General features: G+C 38.1%; 1 protein-coding gene across 3 annotated transcripts in view; it reads left to right on the forward strand.

Annotated features, from left to right (window-relative positions):
* The window catches only part of SMAP1 (small ArfGAP 1), an 85056-nt gene extending 66320 nt beyond the window's left edge, over positions 1-18736 (forward strand). For all 3 annotated transcript variants that reach the window (XM_057368944.1, XM_057368934.1, XM_057368953.1), the window contains 4 exons: positions 5645-5772; positions 14274-14442; positions 15063-15394; positions 17751-18736. In XM_057368944.1, coding sequence (XP_057224927.1) covers positions 5645-5772; positions 14274-14442; positions 15063-15394; positions 17751-17885 — 764 coding nt within the window. In that variant the 3' untranslated portion in view covers positions 17886-18736. The remainder of the gene's footprint in view (positions 1-5644; positions 5773-14273; positions 14443-15062; positions 15395-17750) is intronic.
* The last annotated feature ends 14 nt before the right edge of the window (positions 18737-18750 follow it).

An 18750-nucleotide genomic window follows, 5' to 3' on the forward strand; every position in this document is an offset into this window, starting at 1 on the left:
TTAGGACTTCATTTCTGCAAATGRTGAGTAGTACTAGCTTTTAGTAGGGCAGATCAAAATCACTTGTGATAGCAGGTTAAGTAATTTTAATGAATCAGAATTCATGGTAGAATAATTTTGGCTTTCAGAACAGCCCAGYTTCTTTGCAAAGTATTTTCTTGAGTAACCCTCAGTGCTAGCTTTGGGTATGGTGTTAGTCTCTGGYTCATTGCTCTTTTTGTCTCAGTTGGTTTTGTAGCAGTGACCTCATCAGAAGGTAAACTTCCTTACATAGGACTTACCCTATGAAGATTGTTGCTAGACAATTTTATGAAAGTAAAGTCCTTTTCACTTTTTTTTACAAATTGCAAAATTTTGAAGATTATATGCCTTGGCTAGACAATTTTATGAAAGTAAAGTCTTTTTCACTTTTCTTTACAAATTGCAAAATTTTGAAGATTGTATGCCTTGGCAAATTGTACCTTTAAATCTTGTAATAGGAGAAGAGGCATAATATCCTCAGTGAAAGTATTATCACATTTGTGTTTCTTCTGAGCCCTTTTAAATAGGTTCATCTGGTTCCTTTGATTTCCTGAACTGCAGTTTGTTACTGAGATGCTGTTTAGATACTCACTTTTTCATGGGTTGTAGCCTTTTGATYCAGAATAGTTTTTTTGTTCAGTACTCCATACACAAAAAAGGGAGTAAATGGACATGTACAAGCTAAATATTGTTATGCTTTCTACAAGCAGTAGTATTACTGCTCTTGCTGTGCAACCCTAAATTCCTTCCCTCTTTTCCCAAGCAGTGGGAAATAACAACCTGTTTTTGCTGGCCAAGCCTGAAGCTGCTTTTTCAGTCATCTCTGCAATTATTTGGATCTTACTCATGCTGGAAGAATGCCCTGTTGAAAATGTGGAGACCTAAAATTGACACTAAAATCAATAATATGGGATTTTATAACATGAATTTTTAATAAGATAATTATAGGAAACATTCTTCAGTTTGAAAGTCAGAGTGTGTAAACCTCAGTTCTTCAGCACATAAGTGATTGGCGGTGCTGTATTTTCATCTCTGTAGTGTTAACCTTGTGGTCTGTGCTCCTGTTTGGGTTTTTTTTCTTACAAGGTAGATGACTCCACTTATGCCAGCTTGATATAAATGATTTCTTAATATCTTGTAAAAAATGGTGKGATAGCTGTGTACAAATGTGGAATTTTGGAATGTTACACCAGCAGTTTGGGAGCATTGTTTTTGCCAAGGTATGCCACTTAGAAATTATTTTAACATACAKAGAAAAAAAAARAGGAAAAAACTGTATTTTAAAATTACATTACCTTGAAGAATTACCAGAAAGAAGAATATTCTGCATCATTTGCCATATTCAGATTTGCCCTTTGTAAAATGAGCACTTGCATATTCTGGATTAACCACTGTAGTTACAATAAATGACCAGAAGAAAAGGGATTCATTATGTTGTTATTATTTTCTGAATTTGATGTGTGGGACATTCATCTGGCATGGTTGAAGGTAAAGTATGATGTGCTAAAAGCTGCTTATCTGYTTCTGCAAGCAAAATACTCAAAGAATTCAGTGAAGTTTTGAGAGGTTAATCATGATATGAGATGTAGCTGAATGTTGCATAACTGAGATGTACTTTTATCGGTACTGCTGGGTAAGTACTAAAGCAGTGTGGTTGGTCCTAAGTGGGAAATTTGCATTTAAGATATAGTAAAGATACATTCATAAGTACATAAATATCATATGTGTAGATACAGATCACAGACTCCTAGAATCATAAAACAGTTTGGGTTGGAAGGGACCTTTCAAGGTCATCTAGTYCAACCCCCCCTGCCATAAGCAGGGCCATCTTCAATCTGATCAGGTTGCTTAGAGCCCCATCCAGCTGGGCCTTGAATGTTTGCAGGGAAGGGGCAGCTAGCACCTCTCAGGGCAACATTTCACAACTCTCACTGTGAGAATTTCTTTCTTGTATCTAGTCTAATCTATCGTGTTTTAGGTTAGAACCATTGCCCTTTGTTGTATCACTACAGGCCCCCCCAAAAAGTCTGTCCCAATCTTTCCTGTAAGTCTTTAGGTACTGGAAGGCTGCAGTAGGGTCTCCSTGGAGCCTTCTCTTCTCCAGGCTGAGCAACCCCAACTATCTCAGACTTTCCTTATAGGGGAAAATCCCTCTGATTGCCTTCATGGCCCTGCTCTGGACCTTCTCCAACAGGTCCGTGTCTTTCCTGTGCTGGGGACCCCAGAGCTGGATGCAGGACTGCAGGTGGGCTCTCACCAGAATGGAATAAAGGAGTGGAATCCCTTCCCTCCACCTGCTGGCCACACTGCTTTGGATGCAGCCCAGGATACAGCTGAGTTTCTGTCTGCAAGTCCATATTACCTGCTCATGTCCAGATTTTCATCCTCCAGGATCCATAGGTCCTTCTCTGCAGGGCTACTCTCAATCCTTTTGTCCTCCAGCCTGTRTTAAAAGCAAGGGCTGCCCTGACCTGGTGCAAGACCTTGCACTTGGCCTTGTTGAACCTTACGAGGTTTGCGTGGCCCCACTTCCTGAGCTTGTAAATATGTTAACAATTTATAATATTGCTGYAGTGTTCAGATTGTGCTTAAGTAAGCAATGTATCTACCCAAAATGAAAACATTTACAACCACTTAGCTTTCTAGCTTTCCACATTTTAGTTTCAGAAGTATTATATAGAAACTGCCTCCCTATTAATGCTTTTTCACCTCTGCAAAGGTTTTAGCAGGAAATAAAATTTTACTGATGCACTAAATAGTTTGGCAATAATTTTGGCCAGACAGACCTTGTTTGCATCTTTGCCCCAGATTTTTTTGAACTATTAACCCAGTTCTCTCTCCTGCTTTTCTAGTAATTTGGTGTAAAAAATGCTCATATGCATATTCTCTCTCTGTTGCTAGTGTTGGTAGAGCTGTCACAAATGATTATATATATAAAAATACATGGCTGCTTAGTAAAAAAGTTCTTGTAAAAAGTTTGTTCCATAAAAAAATGAGCTCCAGAGACATAATGCAAAGTTTAAGACCAGATCTGTTTTTTTGCTGTTTCCTCCCTTGTTGTCCCTTTGATACCCTTCCACAGGTCATTCTCACGATTGGTGCAGATAATATACCAAAGACTGATAATGTATAACAGATGGCAGCACTGAATTTGAAATTGTCAGGAATTAATAAAACATACACAGAAAAGTAACTGTGAACTTCACTGGAACCTTTCACTATATTATTAAATACACTGTGGTAAATAGCTTTTGTTTCTGCTATCAAACTGAAATAAGGCTTCCTAATCTCAAGTGAGAAGCATCATCTGCTGTTACAGTGTGGCAGACAGCAGTCAGAGATTATCTGTAATGTCATAAATTGTAAGAAGAGAAGTTTTGGAACCACACYGAGGAGCAAGGGTGAAGAACAGCATCTATTGACTTTTCATGTTCCCTTCTCTGAGCAAGGAAGCTCTGACTTGCATCTGCTCTCATTGCAGTGGTTTCTGCTACATTGAACATTTTATTCCTAGCTATGGATGGGTTTTCCAGAAAAGTGATGGAAGTACTGTTTATCAAAAGCTGATTAGTTCAAAGTAATCCTGTGATGGTTGAAGCTATAAATTTCTCAAAATATTCAGACAAGGCCATGTAACAGTCTGATTTTTACCTGTTCCCTGGAAAGGTGACAGCTGTGTTTCCTTCTGTCATATACACACCACCTCTTCTAATCAGGTTTTAATGGTAGGTGGCACAAGTTGAATGAATAGTGATAGAATAAATTAAAACCCAGAACTCGGCTGGAGTATCTTTCTTATACCATAGAAATATTTTAAAATGAGAAGGGAAAGGAGGAAGTGCATCCTGGTCCATCAGTATTCTCATTGAAGTTGAGAATATCCATAATCTCTGTGTAAGAACTGTGAATTATTATGTTGAAAAACACGTTTGTATATGCCTGCATGCAAATATATTCAAATGGWACAAGTAATAAACTGGAGTGAAAACACTGTTAGGTTTTTTTCTATATTATGAAACTTAGTTTTTTTCAGGAGGGAAGGGGGAATGTTTTTGTAGTCTCTTTTTAATGGATATAATTATTCCAAATATTACACTGAGAAATCACTAAAACAGGATCATCTGTTAATACTATTCATACAGGCTTAAAACTGTCCTGTAAACAGTAATTCAAAATGTCTGGTTTCTCCACCAGTGGAGACAGGGAAATATTTATTCAGTAAGAGATGAAAGGCATGTACATTACCAAATAACACTGTTACAGAACCAATCTAGCAAAAATCTGAGTTTTCATAGTATTCATTTATAAGCAGCATATTAAATATTGAAAAATACTATGTTTTTGTAAATGTGTTCTGTCATGAATGTTCTAAATATGTGAAATGCTTGTTTTAGTAAATGATTGCATTTAAATTTTCAGTCTTCCATGTTAAACTGCATTACATTCAAGGAAACTAAACTGCTTTGGAATATGACAAGAGARATTCTTTTTTAATACATGTGCCTGACTGAGAAAATGAGAACATTGAATTATTAATTCCTAGCAGTCCTTTTGCTTGAAAATTATGCACAGTTCATTCCTAAATTTATCTGAAACAGTGAACCTTTGGGGAGATGTTTTTGAAACTGCCAGTCTGCAGAATGACCTCAAAAGAAGCTTGTGCTTAAATCACCAGTATATTTTTTTGCACATATCTCAAAGCACTAAYGTGGATGGAATGGTGGAGCAGATTATATGTGTGGTCATTCTGCTGTGCACTGGCTYCCATTCATCAAAAATTAGGGAAGGAGGAAATCTTTGCATTGAGATGGAAGTAGCTTTGTCATAATTATAGATGAGTTTGTAGCTTAGCTTTAAAGAATCATTGCARCAGCCAAGTCAAATTACAACAGAGTAATAAAACTGGCTAAGGTGGCTACTTCACATTCCTCAAGCCTCACTCTTTAGTCAGCATAGAAGACTTAGTAGTGTCCTTATTCATGGCCACTTTGCCTTTGTGAAATTGCTAGGTCAGTCTTAGTTCTTGCAGACAGTACAGTTGTCCTCACAAACTTTGAACAATAAAAATACCTGCTGGGGTTCCGTTTCTTCCAAATGACCTCATTTTGTCCTTCTCATTTTATCCTTCTCATTTTCCTGTCTTCAAGGTATTTTGGTTCTTGATATTAAGTCCATTTGCTGGAATCCGCAGTTTGGGAGGTAGCAACGTTGATGTTTGATACTAAATCAGAGTATAAAAATTGTGTATCTAAAGTAGTAACAAAGTCAAGCTCCCAAAGAATTGCAAACCAGCACTGTTCCACTTGGTTGTTCTATTTCCCAGAAAATAAAAAAGATATGAAAAAAGGTACACTAAGTGCTCAGAAAGTGTGCTGAGAATGTGTTTTGGTTTGTTGTTGGTTGATTTTTGTTTGTTGTTTTCCTGAAGGACATTAATGTGCCATCTTCTTCAGGAAAGAAGTCCTTACAAAATCTGAACGATATCAGAGTCTGAAAAATATCTCAGAAATTGAGTACATCTTTGATGAGGTCAGGGTAGGAGGGACTAGACAGCCTTGATAATTCTCATGGTATTAAGATATTAATAATTTTCACTTTAAAAATTATTCTGTGGGTTTTTTAGATGGTCCAGCTGAAGCATCTGTTACAAATGGAGGCACTGCTGCTGTCACAGCACTGAACGATGACCTGGATATCTTTGGCCCAATGATCTCTAATCCTTTACCAGCAGCTGCAGTACCTCCAGCTCAGGTAAAATTTAATAAGTTCATTTAGTTATATAAATGTGTAAATAYGTGCATGCATGTGTCTTTTCCTTCAGGGAGTTGTTCCTTCACACAGAAGGAATGCACATTTCTCAGCACATCTTAAGCTTCCCATGGCTGGAGATGCTTAAACTGTAACACTGATATTTTTCTCACCTCTTCAAGCTTCTGCACTTGGATAGAGAAGTAGATGGTGTGGTGTTCCCTTCTGGTTATTCAGCTAAATTGGATTCTGTCTTACCCTGGTGATGGTAGTAATGTTTTCTTTTCATTTATATTCTTTTGTCTTGTTCTTTTTTTAATAGGTATTCCTGAATATGTGTTTACGTTCTCAGGCTATTGGGCTTCAGGTCATCTTTTTTAAGACCTTGCATTGCTTTGTGATGCTGATATTTAGGAAAGGCTGCAGCAGATGCTTCTCTCTTAGACTTGCTAAAAATTGGGGTCTGAGGCTTCTTGCTCATAATCAAAAATGGATATCAAGAAAAATTAATATTGCTACCTGGATTGATCTGTCTTTTTTCTCATCTTGGAACCTGTATGTTTTGCTTTCCTTGAGAAAAAGTAGCATAACCCCTGCACCTGATCAGCTCCTTCATAGCTGTGATGGAAGCAACCCCATCACCCTGCCTGTTGCAGCCTGGAAAGGCAGCTTTGGAACACWCGAAGAAACTGCTGAAAGCTGCAGCTCTTTCCAAGTAGTTGTCAGACTCAAAGAGCAAGGTGGTGGTGGTGGTAGACATGTGCAGGCTTCCTTAACTCAGACTGGCTTCTGAGAGGAAGGTTTTGGAGGAGTAGTGGGCTAACTTCCCCATCTGGGGAATCTAGTTAAGATGATTTAGAAGCTTATTTTTGTGTAGGGCTTTCTGTCCCATTCTGCTGAACCAGAATGAATTGTGTGTATTATTGAGTTTATTATTTGGGATGTGATCTGTGCTTGTTTCTCTTTATCCGTTAGTTTCCATAGTGTGTACACACATAGTGTGTATGGAAGGGATAATGATGAAATGGAGTTCTGAGTGCCTTAAAGCATACACGTTATTCAGCAAATTTTGTTATCCTTCACTCTCCCTTCCCCTGCTTTCTGCTGAGGGCTGACATTGCTAGCTAGATAGGGTTTCCGAGACTGAAGACACATTCCTTCTTACACATAATGCTGCAGATAGAGCAAACTTCCCACCATGCCTTAAGCTACCCATAAACAGTGAGAGAAATAAGATGTATATATGCATKTAGATTTGGATTTGTTAGCTAAAATTGCAAAGGAAAATGTTGGTGTAGATTTTCTTGTCTCTYGTGGAAGTCTCTGGACAAAGTACCAGGAACAGCAGTGTTTGAGTGCCTGTTGTCTGCTATTCTAATAACTTATGTCAAAATTGATTCCTGGAGAGGTAGATGTGAAAAGCAGTAAGCCATTTCTACTTTCCCTTTTTAATTTATTTAATTTGGGTGTAGATTGAGTAAATTCAAATCTAGAATTGTGATGTTTCCACTTGACCCCAAAATAAACAGGCCAGTGGTAGGATTGAACATGATGGGTGGCACTGAATTCTGGTTTTCCCCATTTCCAGTCTTTCTGTAGCTGGAAATGATGGCTTCAGGATGTAGTTAGTGTGTGCCCAGGAGAAAAGRGCAGCCTGAGAAAGAAAAGCCTTCTTTTGTTTCTATTCCATGAACATGTTATGTGACCTTCTGGYTAAAGAATAATTTAGCTGTAGAATGCAGGAAACCCAAAAGAAGTTTAAATATTTAAGAGTGAAAAAAGCAAGTGAAGGGTGATACCCTAGATGATAGATGACTAGTGGTGGGTTAAATAATGGAGTGGCTGCTAAAGCACACTGAATTATATGCATATAGAGYATTTAAAATGCATTTCTATGATAAAGACTTGATCACTGGACTTTCTGTGACGGGAATATTTTGACATATTGTTTATATTTGTGCTAGTTTCCAGACTAAGTTATGGTACTTACTAAATTGATTAAAAATTGGTAGAAAGGACAATACTATTATCAATATCTGGTARGTATCACCTTGCTTGTGTAGTAGAAAGCATGAGTATATTCACTTGCTGTAAATAAACCAGTCCAGATTTTTAGTGACATTTTTCTTTCTTCTGAGTGCCATAATCAGGAGGAGCAGACAACTCTCAGCAGCATTTTTTTTTATCAAGCATGCAAACCTTATGGCGTCTTGCAAGATTTAAGTCTTGGTTATCTTCCACTTCTAATCAGTAATGTGAAAGAAAATGTAATCAGATAATCTCCCCAGATAAAAGACAGCAACACGGGTAGGTAGCAGAGGACAGGTTTCTGATGCTGATTACATGGGTTGCTTGGTAAAGTGGGGCAAAGAGAATATTATTCTGTTTTGCTTCAGGATTAGCAAGACATTGCACATGTTTCATTACAGGACAGTGGGGAGTGTCTAGTCTGGGAACTGAGGCTCGGCAGGAGTTGAGTGTGCCTCTCATCTAGCTGTGCAATGAGTATTTTGTAAGATCTTTCACCTTGCRCATGGATAAAAGTTGTATGGGATTCAGAGAAGAGTCAGGACAATACAGGAGACCGGAAAGGGTGCCTTGTTATGAGAGGGTTTAAGGACTTGGTCTTTAAATGTCTTGAAGTAAAAAAGAGGTGTGATTATAATGTGAAATTACTTTGTGCGAGGCTGCAGTTGGTAAAGTGGGCATGAACTYAGATCAGCAGTTGAGTAATGCTAACATTCCATTCTTGTGCTTGAAACTGAAAAATTTAAAGTAGAAACTCATAGACAATGCTTAACTTGAACTTTGCTGAATATCTATTAACAGAATTTTAGAAATTTTAGAAAATGAAGTRGAAGAAGATATCAAATGTGGAATGGCAGGGCTTGCTTTCTCACTGAAATATTTACCATTATGTTCTGCATTGTAAGTTTGTCTGAGGTGCCACAGTGGGATTTGAGAGCACTGAAAAAGAAGGGAATATAATGATGCTTCTCAAACTGATCTGTATGAACCTTGAGTTTTCACAGGATTGCTTTTCTTCTCCAGTTTAACCTGAAAGGCAGCATTTAATGCTAAATGCACTCTGGTTTATGGCATTGTGGAGCACAAAATTGTCTGTTTGAATGTTTTATTATGAGACTGAAACAGCATGATGTCTGCAAACCTTAGGATTTATGTCCATTGTCATAGCCAAGACATGATTTTCAAGTGAAAACAAAAGCATTTGTTTCTCCTTTTTGAAATGTGACTTGAGCATTGAGGATCATGTAAATTTTTACTCTGCTTTCAAATCATGTGCATTGAGGAAGATGGGCATTTTGAGTCTGCCTTCAGATATGTGTCTTTATCACAGTTTTCAAAAACATTTACAATGTTTCTTCCCACTGTTCTGTGTAGCTGGATGCTACACAAACTGTTGACTTTGTAAAGGATTGGTAAAGAACAATATGTGATGGAGTAACTTTTTGATTATAGAATTTTGCCTATTACAAAACTCAGGGGGGTTTATAAGAGTTACCTAAAGCAGTTCCTACAGTAGAACTAGATAAAAGGCATGTGCTTTAAATTATGCATTATTCATGGGCATAGAAAGAATATTTCATATATGTAATGATGTTTTTTCAAGTGAAGTGCACATAGGTAAATTATAGGTATTAAATAGGGTTTGTTGCCAAATATTGTATAAGAACTGAACAACAGTCTGTCATATTTACCTATACTTAAAAAGATTTCCTAAATTGTTTAAGCCAGATCTTAATTTCAAATTTTGTATGGTATGTCTTCCAGCAAAAGTATGATCTTCATTCTTCAATGAAATTTGTAGGGAGGAAGAGAAGGGGAGAACTGTGAGATATTAAATATGGAAGTATTAATTCARTTGAATATTTAATATAAGTCTTTTTCCAAACAGGATACTAAAATCCAGTCAATTAAAACTTTTTTTTTTTAATTTTATGGGGGGGGGGGGGCTTGATTTGACTTGCACTGTGTTGGGAGCTAAGAATCAGTTCAGTGGCTACAAARGTGAATTTTCATACAGATGAAGTACCTTCTTCATTATTCATACCTGACAAACTTTCATGCAAGCTGGTGGCATATTTTAGATAAATACGTGTTTATAATATATACCCATTTTTCCCTGAGGTCAGGTATGTGTACCTAGCATGGTTGCCATAGGTCGGTAGACAAGTTTCAATTTATTAATGAATTTTGGTGATGTTGAAGTCCTCAGATTTTATGTAAAAATGGGTTGTTTCAGAAGTTTGTTTTATCATGGGTGTTATTTAAGCAGGGTCTTGCTGGAGAGCTATTTAGTCCTATTTCAGTATGATCCATTTAAATGTTTGTAGCTTTTACTTATGTGTATTTTACCCCTGTCTATATTTTCAAGTATCTGAAAGCAAAAGTTCCATTCCTTCAAATGGAGTTAGAGCAATCCCAAACATGAGTACAGGCTGGGCARTTGGTGGGCTGAGAGCAGCCCTGCAGAGAAGAACTTGGGGGTGCTGCTGAATGAAAATCTGAATGTGCCCCAGCAGTGTGCACTTTCAGTCTGGAAACCCAACAATATCCTGGGCTGCATCAGAAGTGTGACCAGCAACTCAAGGGGTGATTCTGCCCCTCTGCTCCTCCCATGAGATCTCCACCTGYAGTGCTGCAGCTCTGGGGCTCCTGACGTAGGAAGGACATGGACCTGTGGGAGCAGGTCCAGTGGAGGGTCATGAAGATGATCAGAGGGATGGAGCACTGYCCCTGTGAAGATAGGATGACACAGCTGGGGTTATTCAGCCTGGAGAAGAGAGAAAGCTCTGGGGACACCTTATAGTGAACTTTCAGTAGTCGCAGGTGGACTGCAGTAAAGATGGGGAGGGACTCCTTTTCAGGGAATCTTGTGACAGGACAAAGGAAAATGGCTTTCAACTGAAAAAGGGTAGGTTTCGGTTAAATATTAGAAGTAATTTCTTTACTGTTAGGGTGGTGAGACTCTGGAACAGGTTGYCCAGAGAAGTTGTAGATGCCCCATCCTTGGCAGTGACCAAGACCAGATGGGACGGGACTCTGAGCAACCTGATCTTGTGAAAGGTGACCCTGCCCRTATCAGGGGCTTGGAACTTGATGATTTTTAAGGTCCTTTCCAACCCCAACCATTTRTGAACCTATGATTATACTCTCTTTGGTGTTTTAAACACCTTGCGTGGAGCACAGTGGAAGAGCAGGCATCATACTCCAGAATAGGAGTCAGCTGGCTGGAGTGTAGATGAATAGGAGCTTGTTTTGAATTCTAGAGAAGGGAAATCTAAAAGCATTAGAAATGGGACAGCAGGGGAGATAAATGTTTTCAAGCCTAGACAAGGCTGATTGCAAAGAGAGCGCTGTATTGCTTGTTGTGAATACTAGACATGCAGCAAAAATAAAGTTGAATTTTTAATCTTATTGTAAGGTTAGTTATGTTCTTGGATATGATGTGAGAAAGGGATAGAAATCTTAATCTGACCTTTTCAGATATTGCAGATAATTCCTAAAAGGAAGAAAACAGATGAGATTTCTTAATGTTTTTCTTTGTGAACTGAATATAGTTGAGTGCTCATTTCCTCATCAGTTATTACCAGGAAATAACAGTTGATTATTTTTAATGGAACYGTGTAGATGTCTAAAAACAAAATATGCAAAATCAAAATCAGGAACAGTTGAAATAAACATCGAGTTTGCATTTACAGCGCAAAAATAAAAAGGGTAAGAATTGTACACAGAATTTATGACTTTAATAATATATTTAGTACCTTTCTTGCTTACGTAAGAATATCTGCTAGGCTGTATTTTCCCTACGCAGATAGCTTTTCCAGTCAGCAGAGAGAAATTGAAATTGTGTGGGGCCATTATTTACCACCATACATACAGAAAACAGTAGAGGCCTGGCTTTTCTAGAGCCATCCTTGCTTTCCTACATACCAGCCAGATCAGAGACATGCAGGTAGCAGCAAAGTGCACATGTGCTTTTTTTCCCTCCTGCGATCCTTCTCTCAACTACTTAAGTAGATATCCCACTGTCCACTTCCCTCTTCATTTCCTCTATTGCCACCTCTCTTTCAATTTGTAGGAAAAATTTTGTTGCACTAATATAATGAAACTGCTTAGCASTATGATCCTTAAGCACCTGATAAGCATTTAGGTTTGCCATAATGACTGTCTGGGAGCACTGTGTATAGGAAAATGATTATATGAATGCCAGGTGTGTTTTCACAGAGATCTTGGGTGGCATGACAATGTTAGGTATACAAAAATCATGTCAGTGTTGGTTGTTTTTTAACCTGGATGCCACCTGCTGTTTGCTTGCCATGTATTTTGCATTACCTCCCATTTATTCAGCTGATGAATGCTTCAGGGAGCGCTAGTCCAGTGCTTTGGCTCCTTTGAGRATCTTCCAAAACTAAACTGAATGAAGAGACAATAAATGAACATTTAATCTTACGTTGTATACATAAAATGATCAGTGGTGCAGGTTTCCAGTTCTCCCTTGTAGAGAAAAGCAAAACCCTTCGTTGCTGCAGTGCAGGCAGCAGAGGAGAAGCCCCCTCTGTTCATCGTGTGTCRTCCTTCCCACAGTCTGCTGAGCACGGCTGGCACACAGGAAAGCACAACTGCTGTTCAGGATGGGCTTTTACCTGAATGTATTGTTAAATCTGACTGGTATTTTTGAAGACTGGCTATGTCACACTGATAAAGAATTGTCTCAAATGGAGAGGGCTTCCTGCTACGAACTGAAATAAAAATTGAATTGCTTTGCAATCAGATATTCTCGTGAGTAGTAAGTAAGAGGCAGAAGCTTTTTTAATATGTACAGAAAGAAATTGATAATTTAAATGCACATTGCTCAGAGAGAAGGTTTCACAGGTCTTTTTTTTGTTTGCTTTCCCTCTGTAGTGCTGTCAGCCCACTCTTGATTGCCCACTAAGTCCTACTGACTTTGGTCCAAATCAGCTGTGGTATAAATGCAGGTTTTTCAGTTGCCAGAAAGTTCCCATTTTTTGGTTTTTCTCTTCCCTTTCTACAGCAGTTTTGGAGGTTTTTCACCATCAACTATGTGAATCTGCACTCCTTTCTCTTGCTGTTYTCTGCCAAATTCAACTGATGACAGAATTGTTGCATGGTTTTTTCTTCCCKAATCTATGGCACTGCCTTATTCTAGAGATTTTAGCACTCCAGTGTCACACACATCATGTGTTTTTTGGAGCTTCATATTGAACGTTTCTATTGTGGTGTTTGTATAAATCCAGTGTGACCACAGTGGACTATTCAGGGCTTAGTTCAGCAGCATGGCGGCAAGAGCAGCAGATTGGAGATTGTTGCTCAAAGGAATATTATAGACGTGGTTTTTTTGTGTTTTTTATAGTGTGTGTATTTTGTGGTGTCCTCGTCTGTCTGATAAACTTGGGTATGGGATCTCCGTAAACCTGATTACATGTTGAGCTCATTCACAGTGGTAATCCAAGATTTTYCTCTGGTGTGGTAGAGTTGAAACTCACACTAGCTGTGGGATGCAGTAGGTGTATGTTAAGCATAGGGATCATTTAGCTGGACTAAAATAAGGCCATAGTTTATGTATGCTTGGCAGTCCTGGCTCTTTCTCAAAATGTGAATGCAGTTAATTTGTATTAAAAGTTCCCCCTCGTAACAGGATGAGTTGTGCATTTCAAGGAATATAACAGGAACCCATGTACTGCCTGATTCCCCAGGAAAGCCCCCATATGGAGCTGTATGGGTATGAGCAGCAAAATAACAGCACTGGGAGACACCTGGATGTAATTTGTTTACACATTCTATTACATGTTACACAACATTCTATTGCATGAGCAGTACAAAGCCTGCCAGCCAGTCTGTATTTTAGTTTTTCGGTTGTAGACTACAGTAAGTTTTAGATAATTATGCTTTCTCAATAAGTGAAATGTGCTTAAAGAACTCTAAGCCAATTATAAACAATGTATTTCAGAAATTTTATTACTAGAACTAGATAACCAAAATTTTATTTTTGCCTCTTCTCCAAAGATACATTTCAAAGCACTTAATCTTTTGTTTTAGCTCTTCTCTAATCTATTCTGCCAATGAGAGGATTAATGAGATGTGAATTTTAATCTCCTTATTGATTTCCTAATTATTTTTCATAATACAATTCCAGCTCTTGATTTATGCTTCTTACTGATGAAAAATGTAAAAGCAATAGGAGTGAATAATCTGTATGTGTATGCCCTGAAGCTGGTTGAGGATTTAGTTTTCTTTGTTTTGTAAYCTCCATCTGGTCCAAAGGTCTTTCCATTTTGTATGTACTCCTTTTTTCTGTCTTTAGTCATACCACATATTGTTAAACCCTCATTCACTTAAATTTAGTTTCTGTAAATGAATGARATTTTATTTGGTTGAAGAGCAAGACTGTACAGTAAATATTTARGATAACATCTTTTGCTGGTTTCTTTCAGTAGTCTGTCTTGACTTTTATTTCCCAGAGCACTTCCACTAARCCAGCAGCTGCCACCTTGTCTGCAACAGCCGGAGATCTTGATCTATTTACTGAGCAAACAACAAAATCCGAAGAGTCAGCGAAGAAACAACTCTCCAAAGACTCCATTTTATCACTGTATGGCACAGGAACCATGCAGCAGCAAAATGCTCCGGGTAAATAATTTTGTGACAGCTTCTGTGCAGTCCCATTTTAATCTTTACCTAAAACAGTTAACTCTTACAAGTATAAAGCTAAGGGTGGATACCTGCTAACTATATTCAAATTAAGGTTTTTATTTTCAGCTTTTATGAAACTGAGAAAAATTACTGAAATGTAATTGAGAAGTTAAAGAAAAGCACAGTGATTTTAATTTATTTATAGCTGTTTAAATTACCAAGTGTACAATTTACCCAAAGATTTGTGAACTCTGCTTCTGTCATGTAATTTATCATGAGGGTCTGGGTCTCCACTGTGCAGCCAGCAGGCTGCCAGGATCCCTACAGAACTGTCAGAGCTTTGGTTTAGCTATGTCTGTGTGAAAACAAAGACCTCCAAYACAGCAATTAAAATATTCTGGTTTAGCACAGGGATGCCAAACTCTTCTTGGCAGTTAATCTCAGGGTCAGTCCCTTTCCCTTGAGAGTTTTAAAGCTGTTGTTTTGATTTTACCAGAATTGGCAGCACTGACATACAATTGGACAAAGTTTCCCTTAAAATTATTTTGGTGCACTTCCAATTTATGGGATGGGGAAGGAAAATCACTTCTGCTGACATCTTCTCTTCTTTTTTCCAGGTATGTTCATGGGGTCGTCTTCTATGCCATTTACCACACAACCATCAACTCACTTTCAAGGCTTTCCAGCCATGGGAGTTCCTGTGCCAGCAGCAACTGGGATGATGGGAAACATGATGGGACAATCAGTGCCAGTCATGGGACAAAGCACAGGCATGATGGGAATGGGAATGCCCAATGGATTTACTGGTACCGCACAAACTGGTGTGATGGGACTTCCTCAAACTGTCGTTGGACCTCAAGGTGGTGGGATGGTGGGACAGATGGTCACACCACCACAAAACAAGTATGGATTGCAACAAAACCAACAAGCTCAATGGAACCTGTCTCAGGTAAAGACTGGATGTTCGSAGACAAGAGTGCTTTAGGAAAGATGATGCTTTTCAGACACAAAATGTGTGGCTTTAAGAGGAAGGTRTGGCATAGCCATGTTACAGACTGCTGGACTGTGAGCTGCTCAAGGCGTGTGTTAATAAATAGTGAATAGTCCGATTAAAGGTAACTGCTACATAAGCAGAGAATGATTGTGCCAAGGTAGAACAAACTCAGTTCTCTGCTTCCATTGCTCTTCTCATCCTGTTAYCAGAGCCAACCAGGTAAAAAGCTTAGCTTAGCTAGTTAGAGAGTTCTGAATGTAAAAACAGTCTTATACCTAAAAGCAGAATTTTAACTGCTTGACGATAACCCTTAACAATGAATACGTTCCTTTACAGACTTCAGGGTAAATTTTGGTGGAATGTGAAGTGCTTTGTGCTCTTAACATTTTCCTGKAGATAATTGGCTTTAGTGCATCTGTTGTTTATCTGTAGCATTTCCATCCTATTTTTAAACGTGTTTAAAAGGTTCTCTAGAAGTTAATGTACATGTAGTACTGATTTGTACATTTTCCAAGGAAACATCTTGAAATCGGGTATTTCAGAGTTTATTGGGGCAAGGCGAGGTGGAGAGAACAGACCTAAATTATTCTCTTGGAGTTCAGCATGGATAGTAGCAACTATTTTTTTCATACTATTGTTTGGATTATGATAATAATATAATAATTTCATGCTGCTTACTTAGTAATTCAGGAAKAGAACCTTAGTGACTGACTTAAATTGGATGATAAAAAATTTTTACTGCTCTGCTCAGTCACTCAGTCTTATGGTGTGAACATCTATGAAGGTAAACTGCATTTCCTACATGGATAAAACAGCTGCTGTTGGAAAATACAGGCTGTCATTCTGCTTTGAAAAGTAATTCTTCAAGGTGAGAATTTCAAAATGTCAGATCAAAAAAATCTGTGGGTTTACTGGTGACAGTCTTTTCCTTGGTTGCTAGCATTAAAAGACCCATGCTGGCTTTGAAATTAAAATCTTCCTTCTTATCAAATACATGTTAAAAGTTGGCTCCTAGAACAAGCTCTTCACATGTTCCTGTACCCCTTGCACATCAGAGGATGTCGGTRTGACATTCCACAGTCTGCAGGAGAACCCTGATCTAAACTCTGACTCCAGTTGAAAGGGGGAGAGCTTGCTTTACTTACCAGACTAACATGTTTTATATAGTCTGCTGCTTAAGAATTCTACTCCAGAAGAGATGAGCCACTGGGTAAAGCATTCTTTCATCAGCTTTTTTTAGATTTCCTGGTTCAGTGGTGGGTTCTTTTTTGCAGATACACAGTTCTGTGTGAAAGCACACAGAACTTAATTTTATATTAACTGAAATATTAGTTTGCAATTTACTTAATTTTTCACCACTGTTTCACATGGTGAAATGTTTCACATTTTGCAACCTGATATTGTTCACTCATGTTTACATGAGCTCTGACTTTTACCTAGTGCTGCCTTTTACTTGAATCTARTGTTAGTTATCAAAAATCCTTGTTCATTGGCTCTGATTATTAATTGTTCCAAATGCTCTTTTGCTCTCAAACTCAATTTTGACATTGATTGCTGAAAATTACAATGACTAGATTTTTGCAAAGAGTACAGATAGTTCTGCAACACCCCTGAAGTCAATGTGCTGAATTTTGAATTCTTTCCCACCTTTAACTAGATGTTAAATGCACGTGAATTTAATTTAATGTGAATTATTTAATTCATTTTTTAAGGAAATACAGTATCTTGAGTAGACTCTTTAGCAAGGGTGGTTAGATTTAGATAACACTCAAGTTTATAAATCCACCTCACTCTTTGTTGATTTCTACCTAAATTGACAATTTCTATAAAAACTGGTGTAGTCAAGGTTATGAAGYCTCCAAGAAATGTTGCTGGGAAAAAAAATATCTGGAGCTGCAAGTGCAGACAAGACTGTATTACCAGCTTTGCTGTTTCTTTATCACAGTTGCCACAATTTTGTTTGTTAGCTTTGAAACTGTGAAARCACTTTTACCAACCAGCCACATTGGCCACCTCCTTCACATGCTGTCATTTCTCTGGTGGAACATTCATACAGATGTGACATATACACCAAGTGCTGCAGCCCATCAGCTGGTGTATGGTGGTGATTGAAGGGCTCCAGAACAGCTGGTGGCATGGCAAAAGACTTAGAAACTTAGATGGACTCAATATTATTATTAGATGAGAAATACTTTTAGGGAAATGTACCCATAACTGGGTAGCTGGTTGGAGACAGGACTGCTTTTGGTTACCAGCATGCTGTGTTTCAGTGCCAGTTCTAACCAGGCTCATGTGTGTGTGTGCTTTGCAGATGAATCAGCAAATGGCTGGAATGAACCTCAGCAGTTCCAGTAACGTGATGGGCTTTGGCCAGCCCCCCAGCACAGCCGCAGGATGGACTGGAAGCTCCTCTGGCCAGACTCTCAGCACACAGCTGTGGAAATGAAAGTTGCAATAGAAATCTTTCCCAGAACAGCCACCTAACATTCCTTGTTCAAATACATTTACTTTTGCTGTTCCTTCCATGTACATATATATTCTTTTTCTTTTTTCCCAGCTGTTCAGATTAAGAATATAACTGACTGACCGTGTTGTGGTCTATATTGATTTAAATTTGATGTAGTGAAAAGCAGATCAAGAATATATTTATACATCATTGGAAGCATTTTCATACAATGCATATGATTTCATAGACCATATTAAGAAGCTGCTTAACCACATACTGATTTTTTCTCCCTCAAAATTCTAGATCAAATGTTTGCATATAAGGGATGTAGCTATCATGTTAGTAATATCCAAAAATATGAACCCCAAGCCCCCAAAATTACCCAGTAATCCTGTAGAAGGTACTGTATGAACAAATGTTTAATCATATATAAATAGAATGTAAATGTATCACTGAGCAATGTTTTCTAGTGTATCAAACAAATTTTGTTTCATCATACATTTCACTGTGACGTTATTATGGTGTGCATAACAGGGAATGTTATTATCGAAAGAAAGATAAACCTGGATGTTACTGTAGTTCTACAAATCCATAGTTTATTCTTTTAAAGATGAGCATTTGATGCATTTGAGTTTCCCATGGTAAAGTCTCCAACCTGGCTCAGGAGGCAGGCACACAGTGTTAAAGCTGAGAACTGACAGCACAATATGCATTCAAGGTAACTCAATGTGAGCAGATATATTTTGTCTTGCAGAGAGATCCAGGTTTATGACAGTGATTGTGTTTACATTTTATGGTGCCTCGTAATGATAAAATGTTATTTCCCTATATTAAAAGGATAAATCCGTAAATGATTGTGGGTTTT

The sequence above is a fragment of the Malurus melanocephalus genome, unplaced genomic scaffold, assembly GCF_030028575.1.
Source record: "Malurus melanocephalus ecotype Western Australia unplaced genomic scaffold, MMel_1.1 scaffold_4, whole genome shotgun sequence".
NCBI classification, from domain to species: Eukaryota; Metazoa; Chordata; class Aves; order Passeriformes; family Maluridae; genus Malurus; species Malurus melanocephalus.